The sequence below is a fragment of the Emys orbicularis genome, chromosome 1 (assembly GCF_028017835.1).
Source record: "Emys orbicularis isolate rEmyOrb1 chromosome 1, rEmyOrb1.hap1, whole genome shotgun sequence".
Lineage (NCBI taxonomy): Eukaryota > Metazoa > Chordata > Testudines > Emydidae > Emys > Emys orbicularis.
Genome location: NC_088683.1, coordinates 17374821 through 17402765, shown reverse-complemented (window position 1 = coordinate 17402765; position 27945 = coordinate 17374821). Strand labels below are relative to the sequence as shown.

The following is a 27945-nucleotide window of genomic DNA, read 5'->3' as shown; positions in this document are numbered from 1 at the left end:
GCCATCAAAAGCTCCATAAGAGAATACACAATGCTATGCTGAAGGGCAAGGCTGACAAAAAGCCCATCAGTCTGACAGATAAATGCTGTTTAAGGATTACTAATCTTGATTGTTCCTTGAACAAAGTTTTGCTTCAGGAGCTCAGGCAGGTATAAAAGTTTAATGTGTGTCCTTTTGTGACTGACAGCATCCAATTATAATTTCAAGGAGCTTTTCTCCTCCAAACTGGGGGAAATAGTTTAGCTCTGACACATTTACAGACACAAAACTATCAGCAAAATTGGAGAGACCAATGCACACAGTGGGACAAATTTATCCCTGAAGTATGCCATTTAAATAAATAGAGTTATGGCAGAGATTAACGTGTGTGTGTTATATAAAATGTACTCTTAAGGCCCAATTCTGCTCTCACTGACATCATTGAAAATGCAGTGAAGTCAGTGAGATTGCATTAGAGTAACCGTTGGCAGAGACCTTAGTCCTTACAACACAAGTTAAACATAAGTATTTAGCAACAGTCACAGCATAAACAGATGCCAGCAGATGGTATTACACTGAATAAAATCAATCAAGGGCATATACAATACGTCAAGAGTGCAGTTACAAAAACAAAGAGGAGACCTGTACATCTGTTTCTTAATGAAGCCATTAATAAAAAAAACTATTAGCCAGCAAACCGAAAGATAAAGTCCAGGAGGACAGCAACAATGCAACAATAGATAAAGAAATGCGGTATGTATCCCAGTTCGACAGTCAAAATAAAACAGGATGTTAAGCTGACACTGAAGGACCAGATCATGCAAGGCATTGTCGTGCAGAACTCTGGTAGACATATGACGACCCAAGATTTCAGGCTCATAGTCAGACTCGGGGGTTTGCAGTGATTTCTCCTCATACGACCTTGCAGGAAAGAGTAACTATTTCCCATTCTGCACTGCTCTTCAACCACTGTGACTTCCTGCTAACAGAGCAGAGGAAAGGGCCAAAAATAAGATGTTTTAGGCGAACTAAATAATCCCCAGGATACCTTCCAAGAGTGACAAAACAATTATTGTGGGGAGAGTTAGAGCTGTCTTTGACCTGGAATAATCAACTGCCTCGCTATAGTTACTGCTTGCAGATGTCTACATGGCAGATGGCATATAACTGCATTCTCTGGAGTGCACTATATTTCCTGTATTTTACCAGAAGGAGTTTGCACTGGACACGTTAGTCACAAACGGGGAGTAACTGCTAACCTACAGTTAATGTTAAATATTGGTTTCCATTCTAACCTCCTCTTTTCACTCTATCAGAACTTTCACCTTTTGTGATGAAGATTTCCATTCATGGCCTCTGCCTGAAGCTGAATATATTTCGAAAGTTTGAGCAAACCAAACAAAAACAAGACAAAACCAAAAAAAAAAAAAATCATTCAGCCACTTTTACTTATAAGGAAAGTGACAAAATATATACTTTTCCAATAGTACAAAAAAACCTCATGACCTTTTTTCTAAACAGCTCTAGAGCCTCGATGGATGGAAGTTGAAATTTGAAATATACCATTGATGTAGTCCTCACTGACAAGATATGCCTTTGATTGTACTGGTTTTCATTTGGCTGAGTTATGAGCCTTAGAAATTAGCATATTAAGTATGTGTAGAAAATGTTTTTGCTAAGTTTATTAGGCATGCAGCTAAGAAAGGACTTGCTGCAGGAGTATGTGTGGCTAAGCAACCTCTGCCATATCCCTCATTATAACTGACTACATGGTTCACTATGCCATTAAGCTTGCCTTCTCTCTCTAGGCGCTTATATGGCCCTTGTCAAAGAAATTCACAAACTATAGTGACAAGTCTCATTTATAGGTGATGGGAGCCATATAACCTAGATCAGTGGCTCTCAACCTTTCCCATGCCAAAACTCCAAGTTACAACAGAAAAAAAAAATTTGGGAACCTTCCTGTCTAGCCATCAAGAAAGGAAAGGTGGTCATGACTCGGTGAAATCTGCCTGTGACTCCCAGTTTGAGAACCCATGATATACAACAAAGTTAGGTGCCTAGCAAAATGTGTAGGCAAGTATACTGATGGCTCCTTATAGACTATGTAAGAGGCAAAAGGGTTGAAAGAGAACTCCCCATCCTTTGTAAGGGGAGCAGAAGAAAGCCCTACTCAGATACACCTTAGGCAGTGCTTCATTTGTAATGAAAGAGGAGCCGGGGCTGAAGAAAAGAGGTGCCAGGGCTCAAGCAATTATTTGCTTTCATAACTGGTGCAGCAAGCCCAGAGGTGCAGGGGCTATGAACTGCCAAACCTAGAAGTGCTGGGGCTCAGGCCTGGGACAAATTAAGCACTGGCTTTTCGGTGTTCCACGTGTGGGGCAGATGTGAAGATGAACACGAGGTTCAAACACGTTACATTTTAGAAGGTGGCATAGAGCGGATTTTACATCATGCCAGACAAGTGCATGGGGAGAACAGAAGAGAACAAACGAAGAATAAGACAAGCTAACACCTACATATTTAAGGCTCAGATGACCTGAAACAAGCTGGGTTGCCATGGAACTGCCATTTAACAGCAGCATATAATATGGATCTCACAGAATTCAGAGTGCTTTCCCCTCCCTCCCCCCAACTTTTTAATGCTGGTGAAAGTGGCACACTGACAACAGAAGAAAATGAAATCTATTTATCCATAAAACAGGCACATCACCACAGACTAGCTTCCCCAATGCTGCCCTCCTAATATTCCTCAGTGTGATTAGCCGTCTAAGGGCAGCTGAACATTCATACCAAATCAGTCTTGCTGCCAAGTATGCCATCCTGTGTATTAATCAATGCCAACTGGCACAGTTCTGGTCCAGTTGTTTGTTTGTTTCATTTTTGTTTTTTTAAAGGTTCATAACCTGCCGCTAGGAACGGGACTAAGACCATCAGCTTTTTCCCACAGGACCAAACAGACATTATAAACTGACAAATTTCACCTGCAAGATTACAGCCAGCAGCCAACCCACTGCATCATCCAGGACCATTCGTGCAATATAATGAAAGGCATGGTTTGCAGTAAACCCCCACATCTCTCCAGCTTACAATGCTCATTCGCATGTGGATTTGGGATTTTTTTTTTTTGGTTCCTAGAGAAAAATAATTTAAAATCTCTTACATTTGCTCCAACCTTTCTGCTACTAAATAAATAAATAAATAAATAAAACACCAAGAACAATTTAGACTGAGAGAATCAATGGGAGCTGAGTGCCACACCCGCTTAGGTCCCTTGGAAAATTTCAGCCTTAGAGCTGAGCAAAAAGCATAGCTACACTGTATATTGAAGCAATACATCATTAATTTAGGTCCAGACCACACTATGATTAGACCAGAGATGGATAAATGACAAGTGATCCAGAAAATAATGTCATTATTGGCCATGAAAGACTATCTGAGCAATACTGCTGAAAACAAATGAATGGATTGGGATTGTACTGATAAAAATCATAACATTTTTATGACACGGACTGAAAAACACAGCACACTTATATTATATGCTCTATAAATTGATTTTTTCATGGTTCTCTTGTCAAGCCACTGAACAAACTGAATAATTGCTTAAGGAACTATGATAGAGATGTGACCAATTTTTGTGATTCCCCCCCCTCATATTAAAATGTAGTGAGACTCAGGAAAGTAACATTGTGGTGTTCTGTTTCCTCACCATGATTGCAGGTATAACTGGTTCCATTTACAACTCTTAAGGTGAGTTCAGGAACCACTGGCACTGCAAACTCAACCTGGGATCTGCAAGTCCAGTTGTGTTCTGACTCAGACATCATCCCCAGCAATGCAGATCCTGCAATCAGAATGTACTTTGCTGATGGGGGGGGGGGGGGGGTTTAAAGATGCATGAGGCAGAAAAAAAAAAATCCTGCTCACTCCTCTGCCGATGTATTGGTTTTGCAGGGTAAAGTGGAACAAAACTTCTGTGTATCAGTGAAGTCAGCAGATGTGACTCAAAGACACTCTGGACCCAATTCTTCACTGCTTTATACCTTGCATTGACATTTGCGCCATGTAAACTGCGCATAAAACACTGCCGTCGTGACTTGGTAACAGTTTGCATCCAATCTGCACAGTTGTAATGACAACGCAAAAGACACAGAACAATGGAGAAAGACACCCTGAGTGTCTGAGTGCTATCTGCCGACTTCACTGATACAAACAAGTTCTACTCCTGTTCACGTTGCTGAGCCGATATGTAATGAGCAGAAGATATCTGGAATCAAAAATATAAACTGCTCCTTAAATGGTATTTCTGCTAATCATTCCCCTTGTCTTTCATGTTCTTGCACTGCTATTTAGTATCATTTACGGTAACAAAAATTAAGGAAATGTATCCCACAATCCCATGGGCTGATTTTCTTTGTCCTCAGGACAGTCAAGTTTGGTGGATAGTCATGTCTTCCCACACTGCACCGCGAACAATGGGCTAGAGCAGTTTGGGAGGATGCTAAGAAGTCTGGGATATGGGTGATTGGACTCAGGCCTCATAATGCAGTGTAGATGCTGGAGCCCAAGGTTGGGACCAAGGGTTCAACAATTCCTAACCTGGGATTACAAATGAGTGGAGATGCGCAAGCCCTAGGTTAACAAACCCAGGGTTTGCAACTTGAGTTCTACTAACTCTTACATTGCAGTGTAGACATACCCATAAGCCCTAACTGACCCCAAAGGAAGAACTCCACTCACAGCCTCCCAAGCTGTGCAAACCCATGGAAAATTGTGAATCCGGCTACCACACCCAGTTAAGTGATTCATGTGGAACAGGAAAAGGACCCAGAAAGCAATTATTCAACATACCAGAAGGGATGGCAAAAGAGAGAGAATCAGGTGAAGAAAGAGGAGACTTCACCTCCCACTACACTGGGGTCTCAAGTCATTTGAATGAACAACGGGCCACGCGTTGGTTCCTTTGTTCAAACTTACTCAACACTGGCATTCTCCCTCCTGTAATATTCTACACCAGGGGTCGGCAACCTATGGCACGCGTGCCAAAGACGGTGAGCCTGCCGGGACTCCAGCGTGCCATTAAAAATCCTGCCCAGCCCGGCCCGCTCTCCTCTGCCCTCCGCTCCCCCCGTGGGGGCAGGGAGCAGAAGCATAGCCGTGCGCACGGGGTGGGCAAATGGCCCCACTCTCCCGGCACGGCAAGCCGCGGGGTCTGCGCTCCTGGCCGGAGCGCCAGGCTGAGCGCAGCAAGCTGCCGGCCCCTCCCCTGCCTTCTCCCCTCCCCTGGAGCCCTGCCGCCCCACGCAGCGCTCTGGGGGTCGGGGCTGCGCGCTCCCGCGGGGCAGTGTTTGGTTCCGCAGGGAGGGAAAGACGCTCCCCGCTCACCCGGAGCCCTGCCGCCGCACACACAGCGCTCTGAGGGGCGGGGCTGTGCGCTCCCGCGGGACAGCATATCTGGCTTTGCGTGGAGCCTCATGGTAAGGGGTCCGGGGCCGGGGGGGTTGGATAAGGGGTGGGGGCAGTCAGGGGACAGGGAGCAGGGTGGGTTGGATGGGGGGAGGGTCCCGGGGGTGGTGGTTAGGGGCGGGGGTCTCTGGAGGGGGCAGTCAGGGAGCAGGGGGGTTGGATGGGGCATGGGAGTCCCGGGGTCTGTCAGGGGGCGGGTGGTGGATAGGGGTCAGGGCAGTCAGGGGACAGGGAGCAAGGAGGGTCCTGGGGGAGGCAGTTAGGGTGGGGAGTCTCTGGAGGGGGTGGTCAGGGGACAAGGAGCTGGGGGGGTTGTATGAGTCGGGAATTCTGGGGGTCCTGTCAGGAGGCAGGGGTGTGGAGAGGGGTTGGGGCAGGCAGGGAGCGGGGGCGGGGGTTTGGATGGGTCGGGAGTTCTGGGGGTCCTGTCAGGGGGCGGGGAACGGTTGGATAGGCATGGTAGTCCCAGGGGTCTGGCTGGCGGCGGGGGTGTGGATAAGGGTCGGGGCAGTCAGGGGACAGGTAGGGGGTAGGGTCCAGTCAGGGGACAAGGAACAGGGAGGCTTAGATAGGGGGTGGGGTTCTGGGGGGCAGTTGGGGGCAGGGGTCCCAGGAGGGGGTAGTCAGGGGACAAGGAGCAGGGGGGTTGGAAGTTCTTAAGGGGGCAGTCACCCAGCCCTCTCCCCTGAGCCCTGACCCCCACACACACACCCCGCCCTCTGCCCTGAGCCCCGCACACACCCCAGGCCCCTGCCCTGAGCCCTGTACCTCCCTCATATGCACCCAGCCCGCTGCTTGACTCCTTCATCCCACCCTTACAACCCTAGCCCTGACTCTGGCACCCCCACACATCCCCAGCCCCCCCTCTGCCCTGACACCTGCACCCCCCCACATCCCCAGCCCCCCCACACCCTATGCACCTGCCACATCCCCACCCCCACCTGAAGCACCAAACGGGAGCTCCTGCACCCCCCCCCACATTCCCATCTGCACCCCTCGCATCAAATGGGAGCTGCCCAGGTAAGTGCCCCACATCCGAACCTCCTGCCCCAACCCTGAGCCCCCTCCCTCATTTTAGCTCCTGGCCCGACCCTTCACCCCCAGCCCTGTGCTCAGTGCATTCCCACCCTCAGCTCAGTGCAGAGAGAGGAAGAGAATGGCCAGAACCAGGGAGAAGGTAGGTACCCACTGTATCTGGGGAGGGCCGGGACCCCAGACTGGCAGCGGGCTGAGTGGATCCGGCAGCCAGGATCCCGGCTGGCAGGAGCCAGCGGATGGAACCCCTAAGCGGCAGTGAGCTGAGCCGCTCAGTCCACTGCCGGTCTGGGGTCCCGGCCGCCGGCCCCGCACAGCCCGCTGCTGGTCTGGGGTTCTGGCTGCCGGACCCTTGCCAGCCGGGGTCCCGGCCGCAGGCCTCGCTCAGCCCGCTGCCGGCCTAGGTGAACAGAACCCCAGACCAGCAGTGGGCTGAGCGGCGTAAGATCAACATTTTAATTTCATTTTAAATGAAGCTTCTTAAACATTTTGAAAACCTTGTTTATTTTACAATACAACACTAGTTTAGTTATATAATATATAGACTTATAGAGAGACCTTCTAAAAAACATTAAAATGTATTACCGGCACGTGAAACCTTAAATTAGAGTGAATAAATGAAGACTCAGCACACCGCTTCTGAAAGGTTGCCGACCCCTGTTCTACACATTATATGGGAAACTTGCCAAGTGAATGAGGCAGCACGAATGCTCAAAATGAAGTCATAAGAAAGAAACTGGAGAGGAACTGGCCCAGTCTAGATACTTACATGCCTCCTATTCACTGTCTGTCTTTCTTTTAACTCTTGAGAATGTTGTGCACATACACTACAGCTGCTTTGTAACTTGCATGCATGGTGTACTCCGCCAGACACCATATGAGTTAATAATCCTGGAAGCACTACAGGAATTACCACCAAAGAATAATGTCCGACGTTAGAGATGGGAAAGAACTGTTATATCATATTATCCACCTCCCCCTGCAGGATATAGCCTTCATATAGAGGATGCTTCAGATATGGAACTGAGAACAGATGCTACATATAGTTAACTTGATTTCCTATTCTTAGTCTAGCTGAAAAGGATTTTCCTTCAGCAGATGGAAAGATACAGTAATGCACCACAAAAACAGCATCATGAAGCCACTGCATATAGCAGAAGATGGATAGAAATTGGCTTGAGCTGCAAAATTTGAATCCAGAGGCAAATTTTAATCCATGTCTGGGGGTATTCACATGCTGAGTTTTGGTTTTGACCCATCATTAAAAACAACCAGCCAAATTCAGCTATGGTGTACGTGGGCATGACTTCACTTGAATCTGACCCAGTATTTCCTTGAATTTGACATCACCACAGAAATATGAACTACATAATAACACCACAACACATTTATACAGCTTCTTTCATCCAAAGATCTCTGGATATTTTCCAGCACTGATTAATGAAGCCACACATGTAAGGCTGGTATCACAGTATCCATTTAACATACAAGTACATAGAAAGTTGCCCCAGTTCACACATGGCAAAATCAGGAACAGAACTTAAAAGTCATACTTTCCATTGTTCTACCATAACCACTGGACCACATCAAGAGAAGAGTTGCTGCAGCACCATCCCATCCCCAAACTAGACATATGCGTGTGGGATTTGAGTCATAACATGAAACTGCAGGTGGTGTTCAGGTCCTTGGTGGAAAAAGGTTGAAAGCCACTAGGCTTAGAGTATGCATTACACTGTCCACAGAAACTGTGCCTTATGGCAGAATGACAAATTCATCATCTGGGGTTTTATCTGCACGCTTTGTTTTGTTTTTTAAACTTTGCATTTCTATAGTACAGCGGTTCTTAACCAGGGGTCCACAGCTCCCAGGGTGGCTGTGAGCTGGTTTCAGGGGGCCCCGGGGCCCCGAACCCCAGCACCCCCGCGGGGCTGAAATCAGGAACAGAGCCACAGGGCTGCAGCTGTGAGCCCCACTGCCCCATGGGGCTGAAACTGGGAGTGGAGCCGCGGGAAGCCCTGAGCCCCAGCACTCCCCCAGGGCCAAAACTCCAAGCCCCAGCACTCCCCCTGGTCTAAAGCCCTGACCCCAGTGCCCCCATGGGGTGAAAACCCCACGCTCCCATGTCCCATCTGGAGCCCTGAGCCTCCCTCACCCCGTGGCTGAAGCCTCAGTCCCCCAGTGGCTGAAGTCCGGCGCCCTGTGTGCCCTCCCAACACACACATACCCGGTAGCTGAAGCTAGGAGCCCCAAGGCCTCCCACTGGTCCCTGGAATTTTTTTAATATTTTGCGGGGGGGCCTCTACTAATGAATTAAATCTCACAACACTCCTGTAAGGTAGGTCAGTATTATTATTCCCACTTCACAAACAAGGAGGGGAAAGCAGAGAGGCATTAAGAGCCAGATTTACAGTGGTATTTAGGCACCTAAAGACACAGATAGGCATCTAGTAGGACTTACAAAAAACAACTTAGCAGGTTAGGCACTGATCTCCCATTGACTATTGTACATCGGCAACCTAGGACATTGGGGGGAGGGATAGCTCAGTGGCTTGAGCATTGGCCTGCACATTAGCCTGCTAAACCCAGACTTGTGAGCTCAACCCTTGAGGGGGCCAGTTAGGGATCCAGGGCAAAAATCTGTCTGGGGATTGGTCCTGCTTTGAGCAGGCAGTTGGACTAGATGACCTCCTAAGGTCCCTTCCAACCCTGATATTCTATGACATAGATGGGACTACAACCCAGACCTCTCAGTACTGTGCTTTAACCAAGAGACCATCCTCGGTCTTTTGACTTTCCTCTATTGCAGATAATGCCACACAACCTGTCATATTAATATATTTTCAGTTTTATTTCTGTTTATGATCTCTATTAATATGCCAGGGATGCACCTGCTTGCTTGTCTGAGTAAGAATTATCTGAGCTGTCAGTAAAGAATATTAAAGTTGCTTGATTTTTTTTTAAAATGGGAAGTGACAGGACCGATTATAACAGTTGATTCAATGTCCTTGATTGTGAAGCTCTCTAAAGCCTTTTATCTAGGTCTATCTTTTAATAGGCTAGGATTTATGTCTATAACATCTCTCTGAACAACATGGTCTCACGGCTTCTGCTAAAAGTACACTGCATTAGACAGTGCGAATGTCAATTCCGCATTAGAAATACGAATAGAACAATCCAAGGCTGATGTACTTTTGTTGGCCAGCTTCTGTTCTCAGTTACTTCAGTGTCAATCTGGAGCAACTACAGCAAACTGGAACAGCTGAAATCAATAAAATTACTCCAGATTTACATTGGTGTAAATGACAGCTGACAACTCTCTTTTTCCTTCAGACATCTCTTACTTAAAGTGATGCACAAAGAGTTTTCTATATATCTAGGTTCTTACATGGCCCTTATCACTCTAGTATCTGAGCACCTTACACCTGTTTACCTTTGAGAAGCTTTTCTTTTCTGCTGAAACTTCAGCTCATTCCCAGCTTCTTTTCTACATGTGAGCTGATTCTTGCCTGGTAAAAAGCACAAGCCCTCCCCAAGTCAGTAAGGTGGACATTAGCTTGGAAAAGAGATGACTAAGGGAGCATATTATAGAGGTCTATAAAAGCATGAATGGTGTGGAGAAAGTGAATAAGGAAGTGTTATTTAACCCTTCATGTAACACAAGAACCAGGGGTCACCCAATGAAATTAATAGGCAGCAGGTTTAAAATAAGCACAAGAAAGTACTTCTTCACACAACCCAGACTCAACCTTGGAACTCATTGCCAGGGGATGTTGCGAAGACCAAACTATAACTGGGTTCAAAAAAGAATTAGATAAATTCATGGAGGACAGGTCTATCAATGGCTATCACCAAGATGGTCAGGGATGCAACCCCATACTCTGGATGTCCCTAAACCTCTGACTTCCAGATGCTAGGACTGGACGACAAGGGATGGATCACTCGGTAATTGCCCTGTTCTGTTCATTCCCATTGAAGCATCTGGCCTTGGCCACTGTTGGAAGACAGGATACTGGCTTAGACGGACCATTGGTCTGACCCGTATGGCCATTCTTATGTTCTTATTAGGTTTTCTCTCACCCTTTCAAACCCGTTATTTCCTTTATTATAATTTCTAGCCCAAGTAAACACAGATGAAAAAAAAGGAACCTATTAGGGTGGGGCAAGGGGGTATAAATAGAAATATAGGATTGAAATTAAATAAGAACATTTACACTGATATCAGGACAAAATTCCTAATGGCAAGAGCAGTTAGACAATGGAATAGTCTCTCCGGGGAAATGGTGGAAAAAAGCTTAGACTGAGAAAAGCCCAGGAGGGGCTTGTTGTGAATGATCCTGCACTGTCCATATAGATAGACTAACTGTGCTATTCCCTCTTTTCTTTCTATGATTCAACAATTCCTCTTTATTTTTAAGCAGCTGGGTAATAAGAGTAAAAATAAAGTAATGGCAATAGTGCATCGATAGTGCTTTATATTTTCAAAGTCTTTTACAAGTGTTAACTAATTAAAATTAATTAGAGATACAGGCCCAGCCGGAAAGCCATATAAATATGTCTAGAAGAAGCTAGTGATGACCCACCTTCAAGAGACAGCATAGTCCAGTTTATAGGGGCACTGAACTAGGATTCAGGAAACCTGGGTTCTAGCCCTGATTTTGCTACTAAGATGTTGTGTGACCTTTGACTAACTCTATTTCCCACCCTTTGTGTTACCTATTTAGACTGCAAGCTCTTCTACATAGGCATTGTCTCTTACTATGTGCTGTATATACTACTATGTGCCTAGCACAATGGAGCCCTGACCTATGTTGAGGACTATCATAGAGTTCAAGGCCAGAAGGGACCACCAGATCATCACGTCTGACCTCCTGTACATCACAGGCCACCAACAGCACCCAGCTCCCACACACTAAACCCAACAACCAAAATTAGACCAAAGTTATTACAGTCCACAGCTGTATACGCCTACTATAATACTAATAATAATAAGAGTGATTTTATCTTTACATTTCCCTCATCAGGGCCAAGATCCAAACATATACAATATGTTCAGCATTTGCTAGTCTCCCAAATCAAAACAAAAAAACAAAAAACAAAACCAAGATCATTCTCAAGTGTGAGTAGGTCACTGTGCTGTAGCATTTTGAACTACCAAAGCTCCACCCTTTTCTGAGAACTCTTACATATCAAGCACCATAAATGTAAACATATTTCTGTGTGGTAGAATAACAGCTGGGCCGGCATTTTTAATGGGGTATTCTGTTAAACCACAGGGATATAACCATGTTTCTATAATATTCTAACACTTGAATAATGATGCCTTGCACTAACAGAACAACCTTCATTTGAAGATCTTAGAAAGATGTGCAAGCCTGAATTCATTTTCACAACACTGCTGAAAAATATATTAGGGTCTGATGCTACCCTCATAGAAACCTATGCCATAACTGCCATTGACTTCAGTGGTCCAAGCTCAAGCCTTATAAACAGAGAGCCAAGGTAACAGAGTTTAATAAAGACCAAGATGTGTAGATCCAGGAACCAAAACTCACAAACGATTTTCTCCAGAGGTACAGAGCAGCCATAACTCCTATTAACATTGGCTTGGATTTGTGGTCCTCTGCATTTCTGATGATCAAGCCACTGCTTCAGGTGCCCTCAGGTTTTGAGAGAGAGAGAGAACAGGGCAGGAATAGAACCCATAGAAAATTAAAGGAGAGAGCAGGCTAACTGTCAATTCCAAGGGCCTCTGTTCAGGGCTCCTAATCACATTGCTGCTCATGTTAACTCTCCATGTTCATTTTGCACTGTTAAAAAGAGTCTTTTCTTTTGTTCTTCCTGCAAAGTGTAATTAGACTAAAACTATATTGTTAAAATTGGAAAATTATGTGAAAATTAAAATGGATTCCTTATGAGAACTTGACTTTTTTAATCCAAAAAGCACCTCTCCACATGCACTCTGCCTCCATCCTCCGGGAAAAAAAAGGGTATTTTAGTTCTTCTCCCTGGTTACATAGGCTGTTTGTCCAAAGTTACTGTTGTTTCTAAATGTGATATCTGATACTACCAAGGAAAAGAGCAAGAGAAATCATTGATCTATTGCAATAGGAATGCTGAAGCTCTGGTCTCAGATGTTTTACAGTCAAATCAAATCCAAGAGTCTCATTATCTCAATAGATTTTTCTCAGCACAGCTAGTGTTAAAAAGAAACAAATTAGCTTTTCAATTCAGCCAATAAATTTGAATAACAAAAATACATATTAGTTTAATTTAACCTGTGCAAGCTGTTTGGTGATTAAATCTGGCATAAACCTCAATACAAAGATGTCAACGTGAAAACACCAGAAAAGGGCCTTGGAAAGTTCATTAAAAAATCGTTTTTTTATAGTTCCCTTTTTTTAAAAAGAAAAAAAGAGTGATTGACACATCTACAGAAAACTATAGGAACTGCTAAGCCAGACAACACACATCAGTAGTTAGATTAGATAGATAGATTTTATGAGTCATAATGATTTTTGAAAATGATGACAACAGAAATATTTTGATAGCTAGGCTATTTCATTTGTCATTAAGTAATATGTTTGCAGCTATGTAAATTATGATTATTATTATTTATACTGCACCACTGATGTTCAAATCTATTTGCAGACTGATAAAGTGCCAGATCCCTGCCCCGAGGAACTCTTTCATTCCTCATCTGATTCATTAACCTGCTTACTAATAATATCTTTTCAGTTCAACCTTGTTTTCATACTACTGGAAATGACTGGAAAATTAGGTCCTATTAAATAATCATGAGTGTAAACTGTGACTCACCAGTTAAGTGAATGCCATTACTGGCAATAAATTGAGAACCTTATTATAAGCTTTCATTATTATCATACAAACCAAAACAGTGCAACTTTATTTGGTATAGACTGTATCCTTTGATGCTTTACAGGTGTAAATAAAAAATCATTCAAAACCATATTCGGCATGTAGCAACATGTAAATACACAGTGTAGGGAATAAAGAAAGTATTTGAAGTGAGTAGCAGAGGGAGAAAAGAATTTTTTTTCAGCTGATATTTGAAAAGAGGTGGATGGTGAAGGAGGCAGGCAGGCTGCTCCAGATGGCAAGAGATGTAGAGAAGAAGGATTTCACACCAACAGCAATGAGATGAAGAGAGGAAGGATAGTCTCGTGGTTAAGGCACTAATGCAGGACTTGGGAAACCCAGGTTGAGCTCCGTGCTCTACCACAGATTTCCTGTATAACCTTAGCCAAGTTAGGGCTTGTCTACACTTAAAACGCTGCAGCAGTGCAGCCGTACTGCTGCCGTTGCACCTCTGTAGCGCTTCAGGGAAGATACTACCTATTCCGACAGGAGGGGTTCTCCCATCAGCGTAGGTACTCCACCTCCCCGTGAGGCAATAGCTAGGTCAATAGAATTCCCCTGTCAACCTAGTCCTGTCTACACCAGGGGTTGGGATTTTTCACACCCCTCAGCAATGTAGTTATACCAACCTCATTTCCTAGTATAGACCAGGCCTTAGTGTCCCTGGGACTGTTGCTGCACACCTCATGTAGCCATTTATACCTCTGCAGAACACTACTGAAGAATGGCAGTATTTTATACTCACTTTGCTCTGGTCTACCAGGTGCCATGCAATGGTGAATTGCAGATTGATGAATTATTATTAATGATTTGTATTACAGTAGCGCCTAGGAGCCCCACTCATGGCCCAGGAGCCTGTTGTGCTAGGCGCTGTACAAGAACAGAACAAAAAGCCCCAAAGTGAGTAAGCATATGAATGCTGAATTGCTGCTCTAACCATCTCCCGCCCCCCCCTTTTCCCACACCATTGTATAATGGGAATGACAGTACTTCTCTATGTCACAGGAAAGTTGGGAGGATAAATACATGAATGGTTCGGAGGCGCTCAGCTATTGCAGTGATGGAGGATATAGGAAGACAAACTGTGGAAAGAGAAAGGAGGGTGGTGCTAGATGAGGGGGGAGGAGCTGAAAGGGAAGTAGTGGAAGATAACATTTGTAAAGTAAACTGGTGCATACCAGGGAACATGTATTGTATGTGAACTGGCTATCCCCCAACAATCTGCCTTCTTGAAGGTCTTTGATTAAACAATATTTTCAGACCTGCCCTGGATGTTTAGGAGGCTTACGGCAATCTGACCTCTGTGGTACCTGGGCAGTAGTTTTGCCTGGTTTAGTGGATCAGTGGCCACTTTAAAATCTGATATCTGATGAAGCATCATGGCTAGAAAGTAATGCTATAAATCACTGCAGAGCTGGGAAGAATTCCCTCTTTCAGCCAATGGATAGCAGTTTTTTTCTCTAGCCTTTTTGATTCACTAGTTATCAGACCTTAATTCTGATTACCATCTTGCCTTTTTTCCCATCCCATTTCAATTCGCTATTACCATTAACACTAGACCCAATGTTCTATACTATCTAAGAACCTAAAATCCACTTTGCAAATTGTAGGAACTCATCATTTCTAACTCTAGTAAATGCTGGTTTCTAAAGTCAGGCTGCAAAATAGCAATCAGAATGACCTGACTTTAAAAACATGAGTATCACCTTAACTTATTCTTCCCAATATTTTTATTGATCTGAATGATAACTGTGTCCATTAAAACTTCTCAGCAGTTTCACAAAATGTAAAGAAATGTTAGTATTTGGACCTCAGCTTTGAGTCCTCCACCCAGAGAAGCCAGAGAAGTTGTTGTATGTCCCATGCTGTTGTGACATCACAACCAACTCCTGTATCCTTGTGCTCCAATGGCACAATGATCCATAGAGTTTAAGGCCAGAAGAGACCATTAAATCATCTAGTCTGACCCCTGGCATAATACAGGCCATAAAATTCCATCCAGTTATTCCTGTATTGAGCCCAATAACTTGGCTTTGACTAAAGCATATCTTACAGAAAACTTATTATACTGTCTTGATGTAAAGACTTCAAGAGATGGAGAGCCCACCACTTCCCTTCAAAGCTTGTTCCAATGGTTAATCACCATCACTGTTTAAAAAAAAGGGAGGAGGGGGGCTTATTTCTAATCTGAATTTGCCTGGCTTTAACTTCCAGCCATTGGTGCTTATTATGCTTTTCTCTGTTAGATTCAACAATGCTGTAGCACGCCGTAGTTTATCCATGTGAAAGTACAATACCTTGGTACTCATGTATGTCCTCTTAACACAATTAAGCAGAGAGACTATCAAACTGAGAAAAACAGATGATAAACCCCAGTATTTTCTCCATTTAACTCCACTCGACAGTCATAACATGTGAACAGGAACTGCTTGTGATGTCAGCAGCAGAGGCGGAAGAGATGGGCATGCCGGTTGTGTAGTGCCCCCTGCTGGCCAAACATGGCTGTGCAGCATCCTGCCTCTTATTTCCCTTTCACAGGTTCCCAGGAATAATCCAAAGAGGTGTATGTCCAATAACAACCCCCCTTATTGGGGACTGGTTTATTAACTCTCTTCCGCCTCTTCTGCCCCAGTCTCCTCCTGGGCACATCCCTCCTCCTGGAGGTCTCTCTGCCTACAACTGCAATCCTCTCTACCAGGCACCATTTCCCAGGCTCTGCTCAGTCTCTCCCCTTAGCTCACCTGGGCACATCCATTCCCAGGTCTGTAGTCTCATCCCTTTGTAGTCAGGGGGTTGCGGTGCTTCTGAACTCTGAGCCGCTGAACTCTCTTCCCAAACTGCTTCCTTCAGGAACCCTTTCAGCAACAGCTCTCACTCCCCACCACCAACCCCAGCTTCCTCATCCTGTTTCCCTTTTTATAAGGCCCAGATGCCTTCCCTTATGCCCAAATGGACAGCACATAATCAGTCACAGGTGCACTGGACCCCCCTTCCCTCTTAAAGGGGCCTGTGACAAATTCAAACAGCCCCTCAGTCTTTTCAGGGATAGGGGCAAATATCAATACCAGATGAGGGGCAAATATCAATTTTTTCTTTAAGTTTCAAGAAGCTATTGAAGTTTCACAGAATTAAATTACAATAACAGGAGTGAAAACTATTTAATAATTTAGGTGGCACCCACAATTAAAGGTTTCATGTTTCATGATTCATCTTGACAGCGAGAATACAAATGATTTCAAGAGGTGCAAACTTTTCTTATCTTAGGCCATCAGAAAGAAAGTTTTCTGATCAGTGAGAGCCAGGACCACCCATTTACCTGAACCCACCTATCAGCCCCTCCTACCTGCATTATCACCCAAATGCACATGGCACCATCCACCAAGAGGTGTCCTCAACACTAACACATAAGGTGGATATCTTCCTGCATCAGGTGGAGGAGGAGGAGGTTGGGTGTCTGCTTGCACAAGAGAGGAGGACTCCTCATTGTTTTTACAAGGGAGGAGGTTTATCCACCTCTACTAATAGCATAGCATCTTGGTATGAGACCCAGCCAGTCACCCGCAAGCAAAGGAGTGAGTTAGTGATGAGAGACAGCCTCTGTGAGCATGAGGAGTGCGTGGGTGAGTCAGTGTATGTTGAAAAATGTACGTGCATAGGTGAAATTATTATGTGTGATTGAGCCACAGCATATGTGAGAGTGTGCCTGGGTGCAAGAAGAGCCTTTAGTCTGGGTGTGAGAGACAGAGACGGGGTGTGAGAGGAGAGTGCTTGTGGGACAGGCTTTGAGTGAATGTGTGACAGAGTGCGAATGAGCATATGGGAGGGGAGCGGAAAGTAATGTCACGGTGAGTGTCGGAACATGGAAGGAAGAGTGAGGACACAGGACTTGAACAGAAAGGCCCTCAGACAGTGCCACCACCTCTAGCTTCCTTCTACACTGCACTTTACAACAAGGTTGGGACATAGTTACAGTTCACTTGTGGCCATGCACAACAACTGGGTTATTATAACATAATTTGGGGTTGTCTGTGCAAATAGGGCCATATCTCGTTACTACCAAATTAAGGGAATCGCATTCCACCCCTATCTTTTCAGAACAAGAGCAACAGTCCCATAACACAGCTATAACAGCGTTTGCTCCCTTCTAAACATGCAAAATGATGGCCCCAACAGAGCTATAACTGTAATGTAAACAGAGCCTAAATTCTACAATGATAGATGCTTTAGAAATGCAGGATGATTAGATTAAACAGACCAGCTGACCAACCTAAGGCTTTCTCCCCTTCCCAACCTCTGTTCATTCCCTCTGGAGCACCTGGCATTGGCCACTGTCAGAAGACAGGATACTGGGCTAGATGGACCTTTGGTCTGACCCAGTAGGGCCATTCTTATGTTCTTAACCTAATGCATAGACAGCATTCTGCATCTCATGATCTCTTGGAATGTCACATTATCAGCTTTAAAAATTGACACTGACCTGGCTTTAAAATTTCAAGGGCTTACAGAGAGAACGGTATTTAAATGATTATCTATTTTCTTAACAGATTCCATTGCTGTTGTGAAACTTTACATCTCCCAGTGGCAAGTCGACGCAGTTTTCCACCTGTCCAAGTGGGTAAATTGATTGTCTAGAGCTACAATAGGTGAATTTGTTGAACTTTGTAAAGATAAACAGTGGGCCAGCTCCTCAGCTAATGTAAATTGATGTAGCTGTACTGACTTTAATGGAGCCATGACAATGTACATCAGCTGTGGAAGTGGGCCAATATTTATCACTATGTTTTTGTTTGGTTTTAGGAGAAATATATTTCCTTCTGCATTGACTTTCCTCTTAGTTATTTGTCCCAACACAATATTCAGGAGTGAACACATACAACTTCAAAAATGGGGATAAAGGCAACAAAGGCACTACCAAACTTACCTACATAGAGTCTGGTTCACCACCATGTTATTCTATTTTTACACCATTGGATGGGGTGAAACTGGAGTAACACATGGATAAATCAGGACCATCATTTCCAGTGCAAAGTGATGTCAATACAAAACAAAAGAACCCAATTCCTGAAGTCAATGGGAATTTTGCTTGAGTGCTAGGCTCTCAGAGAGATTTTTCAACAGTATTCTCTCACTCTCGCTTTCCTTCCTTCCCATATCTTCATCTTCTCACTTCTCCTTTCTGAGCAGTTTCCGCTTTGGTCTTTCTTTTCTGCCCTCTTCATCTCCATTTCTGTCTCCTTCCCCTTTTTTCTTCTCTGTTTACATCTCTCTCTCTCACACACCTCACTCTTTTATCTCTGTCTCTTTATATTTGTCTTTCTTATGTCCTTTCCTGGTCTCCTCTACTTTCAGGATTGCCAAGGAGCAGAGATTTACTGGGATTTTGCTAATGAACAGAAGCTTTTCCCCTGTAGTCCAAGCCCTAGTGTGAAATTGACCAGGGCTATGTTTGTGACTCTAGTCAATTTCACACTGCTACCAGCACCAGGGGAAAAACTTTTGCGAAATTGTATGATCTAAACCAGTTTCATACTACAGCCAACTCCTTAAGAAAACACCACTGCACAAGAGCATTCACTGAAGGCAAATGACCAAGACTTCAGCATTCCAAGAGGAGGCAGTTCCCTATGTGTCCCCCGCTACTGTATTATATTTGAAAAACAGTTTTTCTTTCACTTTCTGTCCTGATTTGGGGGTTCTGTGATTTCTTTACCACAGCTTATTTCATCACAGCCACCTAGAGAGATGCTGAGAACACAGAAAAAGGGCTGCTCTTGTGTTATAGGTGCTTTTAGCACTTTGACATCCTTAGATAAAAGACGACAGAGAACTAGAAAATATATGCACCTTCATCTAGTACCTTTCATCTGAGGGCCTCAAAGTTTTTCACCTCTGAGGCAAATAAGTATTATTATACAATTTTTACTGATGGGGAAACTGAGTCACGAAAATTAAGGTCCCATCTACACTATGAAAAATCTAGTATATTGTGGAATTAGCTTACATATGTCATTTCCAACATGGTTCAGCATTATATTGTAGAAGGGACCAACTCAGGCTTCAGCTTTGTTTGTAAATCATATTATAAAGGACTTGATCACTTGAACCTCATGGCCTGAGAGAACTCCCAATTAAAACAGTGAGAGCCTGTCCACAGACTTTAATGGGAGGGCCTTCGGGGTTTTGGACCCCGACCCTCCAAGTTATTTATGTTCTGATCTTCCATTGATTTCAATGGAAACTAGGAGCCTTGCCTAAATACCTTTGAGGATCTGGGCTTTGTGAGTTGGACAGCAAATGGTCTAATTTGTCAGAAGATCTGAGCACTGACAAGTTCCATTTAAGTCAATGAGATTGGCAGGTGTTCGGCACCTTTGAAAGTCAGTGGCAGAAACAAAATTAGAACTCAGATTTCCTGATTAACAGCCCTGCACACTGCTACTAGGGCATGCTCTCTCCAGGAGTGGTAAAGGAACTGATTCACAAATATTGGGTTTTAAATGTAAAAATATTTATAATTGTCATAATAGGGCCGGTCCTACTTTCCTTATGCCAGCTCCCTTTGACTTTGATCTGTCTTCCATAATATGTTAAGTTTCAGAGTAGCAGCCGTGTTAGTCTGTATCCGCAAAAATAACAGGAGTACTTGTGGCACCTTAGAGACTAACAAATTTTACCAGAGTGTTTATTTTTGTTTGCTGTACTTTGAACCTAAGACAGAAGAGGGGGGTCCTCTGAGCTCTTTAAGTTTGATTACCCTGTAAAGTTATTTTCCATACTGATTTTACAGAGATGATTTTTACCTTTTTCTTTAATTAAAAGCCTTCTTTTTAAGAACCTGATTGATTTCTCCTTGTTTTAAGATCCAAAGGGGGTTTGGATCTGTATTCACCAGGAGTTGGTGAAAGGAAAGAGGGGGGAAGGGTCAATTTCTCCTTGTTTTAAGATCTAAAAGGGGTTTGGATCTGTATTCACCAGGAGTTGGTGAAAGGAAGGAGGGGGGAAGGGTCAATTTCTCCTTATTTAAGATCCAAGGAGTTTGGATCTGTATTCACCAGGGAATTGGTGAAGGTCTCTCAAGGCTACCCAGGAAAGGGAATTAGCTTTGGGATGGTGGCAGCGGACCAGAACTAAGCTGGTAGTTAAGCTTAGAAGTCTTCATGCAGGCCCCTACATTTGTACCCTAAAGTTCAAAGTAGGGATACATAAGGTGCCACAAGTACTCCTGTTATTTTTGCATAATATGTTAATTATTTCTAATTTAATTTGCCTTTTTTTGGCAAAACTTTGCAGTTTGACTATTAAACTAAGTCACATCTAAAAACTTCATTGCTTACAACTATAGTTAAATAGAATCCTGTGACCGGAGCTTGCAAATTGTGACATTAACAAATAATCTTTAAGGGCACAAACTACTCAGTGGCTACATTTAATTAATTTCAATGGCAACAGTAACACCAGTATATTTGAACCATTGGATAAAATGCACATAGCCACTTTGGGTCTCTAATGTGCTTCCACTGATTTCAATGGAGACATGATCGATCAGCCCCAGACATAGGAAGTCTTCAATGGCACAACTCATACAATGCGGAGAGAACTTCACAGACAATCTTCTGTGGTGACAGAGGTTTATAATTAGGCTTGGAAGGATTCGATTTTTAATCAGTAGATGTCAGTAAATGTTGATTTCATCATACACACAAACCAACAAAAATATTTCCATTGATAATAATTGAAATTTACAAATAGGCAAAGAGAATGTATTAGAATTTACTTTGTACATTTTGACATGTGATGTTGATAATTTGTGTTTTAATGGTTATAAAACTTTAACTTTTTAATCTCAACATCTACATTAAATAACAATTATCTGTCACTCCTATTGTCCGACCCTCCCATAATTTCCCACAACTATGAAAATTTAATTAAATGAAAATAAAAAATGCTTTAAAATAAATATTGATATTATCCATTAAAAAAAATTGAATTATGCCAAGCCTATTTATAGTGGAAACCACAGGGAACAGACTTGCAGCTTTAATTAATCTCTTCATGTTATGATTTTACTTTTTCCAACACCCTTTAGTGCAGGCAAAGAATTACATACCTAAGATGACAAGTAAGGACATGTTTCCTATTACACCAAATGTTGTCAGTACAAGAGCTAGACAAAGAGGATGAGAATAAACTAAAATAATAACATTTAGCACTTATACTGCACTTTGCATCTTGAAAGAGCTGTAAAACATTAGTTCGATTAACTGAACTATGCATTTTACTAAATATTACAATGTCTACTTATTATAATCCAGATGCATGACCTAGTTCAACATTAAATGTCTAGTCTGATTCTTACTCACAGTTTGTTCACAAGGAAATCAAAAGTGAACCAAAAATATACTAATGTTTACAGAGAGCCCTCCCTTGGAAGCAGAAAGAAGTTGAAATACTATGTTAGACTAGTCTAACTGTATTTTGTAAGTAGCACATACAGTGCTCAGTATGTAAAGTACAACCTAGAATTAATATCACTTATAGTCATTCTAAAGTTGCGTGTAAAGCTGCTCAAAATACAGCTGCCAGGGACACGCAGAACGTGACTGAGCCAGATGCTATAGAAGCGTGAAGTCAACAAATACAAGCAGTCCATATGCTAACCTCTCCTAGAACTCATGGCCATCCACATCCATAATGTCTTTTAAACAAACTTTTTTTTTAAACAAATACACACGCCTCCTTGCTGAAGTGAAAAGTATTTTACTACATCCTGTTCCCTTTTTTTACCATCTGTACATGTTTATTCTGAACCTTCAAAAAGTCTAACATTTTACTAATCTTTATGAACAGACACAAAATAAAACAAAACAGTGAAACCAGCAACAACTGTTAAACTATGGTAACGTACTAGATGAAACACATCCAACCCACTCTTATTATTTCTGATCTTTTTTCTACGAAGAGACTCTGCCATCAGCTTTAGCAGAAAGCATGAAAGTCAGACTACCTTTACCATTGCCCAATCAAGATAGCACTCTCTCTCTCTTTCTCAGCCTATGTATATTTTAAATTACATTTCTATTAATATTTTTGATAAAACAAACATACTAGTCTGAATAGTGGGGTCAGTTGACCAGAAAGTGAGTTGACCAGGGGGGTCAATATTAGTTATACACCCATTTTCTCTGTATACAAATATATTGTTATTTCTATTACTGATTCAACCTACTTCTTGCTACACACCCAAAGGGAAAAAAATGAGATACTGTCATTTGGATGCTTTGGTGCCCACCAAAGTGCTGGATGGAATAGCACACACGCACAGGCACTCACAGTAACACAAACCAAACAACACAGGTACACTCACACACTTACTAAAACACATACAGCCACCAATATATGCATATATAGTCTTATATACATAATAATACATATCAAGGCATACACACTAATTCTAACACATTTTCAAATATATATGAAACACCACACACACACAAATGACACAATCACAAATCAGCAAGCCTTCAAATGCATACAAACACATCACAACACACAACACACACATACATCCTCAATACACACAAACACAAACCTTCTCCAACACACACTCACGAGACAGAAACAAGAAACACGCCAACACCAGTGCATCCCGGACGGACGGACACACCACACACACTCAAATGCCTACAAACACGCAGCAAGAGACACTCTGGCTCGTACACACGATCGCACCCCACCAAACACAACCTCGGGCGCAGGCTGGCATACGGACACCATGCACACACACACTCTCAGATTAAACACTCTAACACACACCCCATCTGTCTGTAACTCACACACACAAGACTGATGGGGATGGATGGGCAGGAGCCAGCCAGCCCGGCCCCGCCAGCGGAGCGGGACGGTGGGTCCGGCTCCCATCACCCCCCAGCCCCAGCAGCAGGACCGGCTGGGCGGCCGCATCCCGGCCCGATCATCACTTACGTTCCCAGGGTCTCCTTGAACTCGAAGATCTTCTTGATGTCCTCGGCTTGCTTCTTCCAGGAGGCGCTGCCCTCCCCGTTCTCCCGGGCCATGGCAGCGGCGGCGGCGGCGCAGCTTTCCCGCCCGGGCAGGAGCCAGAGATGCTGAGTCCAGGGCAGGCAGGCGGGCAGCACGGGGAGCTTTTGCTTTCTCTTCTGCTGCTGCTGCTTCCTCTTTCCACCCTCTCTTCTTTCTGCTGCTCTCCCACTCAGACTTCCTGCTCGCTGCGGCGCCGTGGGCTTCCTTCTGGCTCCAGCGGACCCTGCTTCCCTCCTCTCCCCTCCCGGCTTCTTCCTTCCCTTCTCTCTTCCGTCCCCCTTTTTTATTTTTTCCTCCCCTCTTTCTTCCCCCCTCCCTTTCCTTGTTTCCTCCCTCGCTTTTTCTCTCCTTCCTTCTTTCCTCTTTGCTTTTGTCCCTTTCCGTCCCTCTCTTCCCGTCTCTCCTTCCCCCCCCCCCCCCGCCTCACCGATTGGTGCTGCTGCCTTCAAGGGGGATTTCCTTGGCGGGTTTTATCCCCCCCCCGGCCACCCCCGTCAGTTTGCAGCCCCCCCGGGGGTTTCCAGCCAAACTCAGCTGCAGGGAGCAGAGGACACTTGGAAGCTGCTGCTTGAGTTACTTTTGTTGCCCCCCCTCCTCCTCCAAGCAAAGCCCCGAGTCCTTTTCTCTCTCCAAGAGTGCGCCCCCCCCCGCCCCGGGTTAGTTTTCTTGCAGGAGACTAAAGCGGGGTTCAGTGCGCGCCAGGCGAGCCTCGCTAGTGCGTGAGAGCCACGGAGCGGCCGGCGAGCGGAGCGCGCCAGGGTCCCCGCCTTGTCTCAGGCTGCTGCCGCTGCTGGCCATAGGGATGTCACTGCGCCGGCACCGTGGCGGTAGCTGGTTGTTATGGCAATGGGAGGCGGAGGGGAAAACAGCGCCCCCCCCCTCACCCCCTAGCTCCAGCCTCTCCTGCTGCCGCGCCGCCTGTCAGTGCCCCTCCTGACTGAATGACTGGCGATAATTCGCATTGCACCAAAACCGCGCACGTCAAACCCCCCCCTACACACAGAGCCCAGCCAGCCCGGAGGGGCGGGGGGCGCCTCCCTCTGTCTGCAAGGCGCGCGCGGGAGCCCCGAGCCCTGCAGGGGAGAGCCGCCCGCCGAGCTCTCCCGCCCGCTCCTGGCAGGCGCAGGGGTGAGTGCAGCAAGGGCAGGGATGCGACAGGGACTCTGCAGTGGGCCGGCGAGCCCGGCCTGGGAGGGGCAGCGAGCTGGGGGTCCAGCGCTTGATTTGACTGGACGTGCCAGGAGTTTTCCGCCGCCCGCTGCAGGCTGCGCTGGAGCTGCCCAAGACCTCCCCACCCACCCCATTTTTCTGATTGGCCCAGGCCGCTCCAAGGCCTCGTTGCTAAGGGACTGTCAAACAAGGGGGCCAGATGGACTCCTATCCACTGGAAACTGGACTGTTGTCGGTCTTTGCATTGCTGTAGCGCCCAGATGGGGGGCAGAGGGTGCAGTCCAGTGCCTTAGCAGCAAAATCATCTTTCTGCTCTAAAACTCAATCCCCCCTGAGTGTCTTTACATAGGCCACCAAACAACCTTCAACTCAAGGTAGGCATTGCTGGCGAGCGCTGGGATAGATCATGCAGCTGACAGTCAGGAGACATGGATTCATATCTTCCACTGGCTTAGTGAGAAACCAGGTTCAAATAGTTAACTTCTCTGTGACTCAGTTTCCCCACTAGTAAAATGGAAGTAAATAGGCCAGTGTTTTCAAAAGCGGGTGCCTAAAATTCGACACCTAAATCAGTAACCTCACTTTCAGAAGCGTCTAGTAGCTGGGGGTAGTCCTCTTGCCTTCTGTGGGTTTTGGATCAGGCCCAAAATCTCGCTCCTACTTTAGGAATCTAAATATGGATTTAAGTGTCCAACTTCAGGCACCCGATCTTAAAAATCTGGCCAACAATACTTACCCATATTTAAAAGGCATGTTGAGATTTTCACACGAAAAGCGTTTTGTAAGTGAAAAATATTATTAATTACTACAGCAATTACTACAGTAATACTACTAATTAGACGCAAAGTATTATTAATCATGACAGACATGGGCTGGATTTCAGCTAGCAATTTAGGGGTAAAAGTCACTGTAGCCCATATTGCCAATCCCATAACTGCCTCATGTAAATACTACCCTTGTCCTCTACCCTCCACCAACCACATGTATGATACTTGCCTTTTTTAATATAGTAAGTGACAAAGTTCACTCTCAAAGTGGAAAATAGTAAGAGGGGTAAAGCTCAAAATGCTGTGAGATTCTTTAACATGTGTAAAGTTTCTTATAATCTTAATTTCAAGATTAGAAAACAATGTCAATAATTTACAAATATTGACAGTGAGATAACACCAGGATTTGGGGGGCAGCAGTGGATTCATTTGGGTCAGAACTGAGATGCACCTCATAATGAGGGACAACCATGAGAGGTAGTATACTAAATTATTTCAAATTATATCGATCTAGATTACAGTCTCACAACATAATATGGTAATAAACTGGCTAGTTTGCATGTGTAATACTGCCCTCTACTGGATAGAATAAGATCTGCTTAACTGTGTGTCATAGGCCTTACAGTATTAAAAGTTCTCCTTTCGCTCAAGGGGTAAGGATGCGGCAGTTCTTATGTTCATATCATCATCATAAGAATCAATAGAGTCATAGAATCATAGGAATTGTTATGGTCATCTAGTCTGACCTCCTGCACAACACAGGCTAAAGAATCTCACCAATAAAATCTGCCTCAAGTTTATAACTTCTCTTTGAGGGCTAACATAACATAAGCTTCCATCACTATCATTTATGATGTCCCCATTTTGCACATCACGTTCTACATTTGAGTATGATCAGGCTGAGAGATTTTCACACGTCTCTATGCCTAGGCAATGCAACAGAAACTCACGCTACCTACAATTTTAGCTAGTATTGTGCATGCTGCAATTTCTAGGCACCAAAACCGTGTGAGTTAAAAGTAGGGTGTCAGCCTATAACTCCGAGTTTTCTTTTGGCAATTTAACTCACACTCTTATCATGCTAATATAATATACTTTTCTGTGTGCTAATATAACGCATATTTGAAATAACTAGTAAGGTAGGAATCCTCAGTAGCCTTTACACTTTTAAGTACATCAGACACTCCCATAAGCCAAGGATCATCGACACAATAGACCATATCCGCTCTTTCACAGTCATTACAGTCTATCATGTCAGGGTGAACTCAGAGAGACTGTAATACTATTTGATTGACATGATCCAAGAGAGATATTGTAGTATATTTTAAAAAATGAAAAATCTTACCCTAAGGTGAAAGTATATAACAATACATGCTGGGGTAGAATGGCTATATATAACTATATTACATGTAATTATACACAAAAAATACATTAAAATAACTTTATTAAGGTTGCAAAATCAAGCACTCAAATGTTAAGAAATACCAAAATTAAGGTTGCCTGTGCAACCTTAATTTGCCCCCTTTTAGAGTGTATATTATGATACAGTCTTTGATTACATGATCACAAACTATTTTTATTGCAGCTCTGCCTATAATAGATATTAGGTTATGGAGTCTTAACGGTTTATTTGGTCATCCTAAATGAGTGCCAATAAAACCTGTATACGACAGCATTCTATCAAGCATTCTCTAGCTACAACCTTACAGAAAAAAAAATTGGGTCTGGGTTTTTTTTTTGGCAAATGTTTTAGAGGGTTTTTCTTCAATTTTTATTTGGACAGGTGTGTGCAGCATTGTAAACGTGCACTTTTCTAAACTGGTTCAGAGTCCTCAGATGGGACCCCTTAACTCATCCTTCAAGTCCCAAGTTGCCTACCAACCCAAATTGTATTTTTATTCCATTTTTGCAGGTTAAAATGATCTAAGTCCTTACAGCATCGTAAATCAGTCTAAAGCCTTCGATCGGTTTAAGTTCTTTAAGATGATCTGAGGCCCTAGCTCAACATAAACTGCTAAAAACCGAGTCCCAAAACACACAAGTTGGGGACAAAAATATTATAAAAGTTTGGAGCTTATTCTGCTTTAACGATTGGAAGGGGCTTATGTTGCTGTGACGGGGCGCACTCGCCCTGTGCTGGACAGGGAAGGGTTAACCCTACATTGTGGGTTGAGGAAGCCACACCCCCTTTACTTTCCTGGACATGCTCCAAGTGCACTGGTATAAAAGGGAGCAGCTCAGCTCAGTTGGGGCTGACTGCTGGGGAGGAAAGATGTGTTCTGTTGGCTCCAGCTGAGGATCAGCTGAAGCCCAAGGCCGTGGAAGCCAGTAACCCAAGCAGATACAAAGGTACCCTGCTGTGTCTGGAGTTGCAGGGGGCAGTGCAAACAGGGGCACCCGGATAAAGCAGAAGTGCCCAGACTGCAACAATGGGAACTATGGTAGGAAGCAGCCCAGGGGAATTAGATAGTGGCCTGGTTAGTGAACCGGTGTTGTGAGTCAGTGGGTTTATAATAATAAAATATGGAGCTATACCTATCTCATAGAACTGGAAGGGACCCTGAAAGGTCATTGAGTCCAGCCCCCTGCCTTC

General features: G+C 44.2%; 1 protein-coding gene across 1 annotated transcript in view; it reads right to left on the bottom strand.

The window, feature by feature from the left end:
- CAMK1D (calcium/calmodulin dependent protein kinase ID) overlaps positions 1-23429 on the bottom strand; it is a 355487-nt gene extending 332058 nt beyond the window's left edge. Inside the window, exon 1 of the mRNA XM_065416138.1 lies at positions 23338-23429. Coding sequence (XP_065272210.1) covers positions 23338-23429 — 92 coding nt within the window. The remainder of the gene's footprint in view (positions 1-23337) is intronic.
- Positions 23430-27945: the final 4516 nt, after the last annotated feature.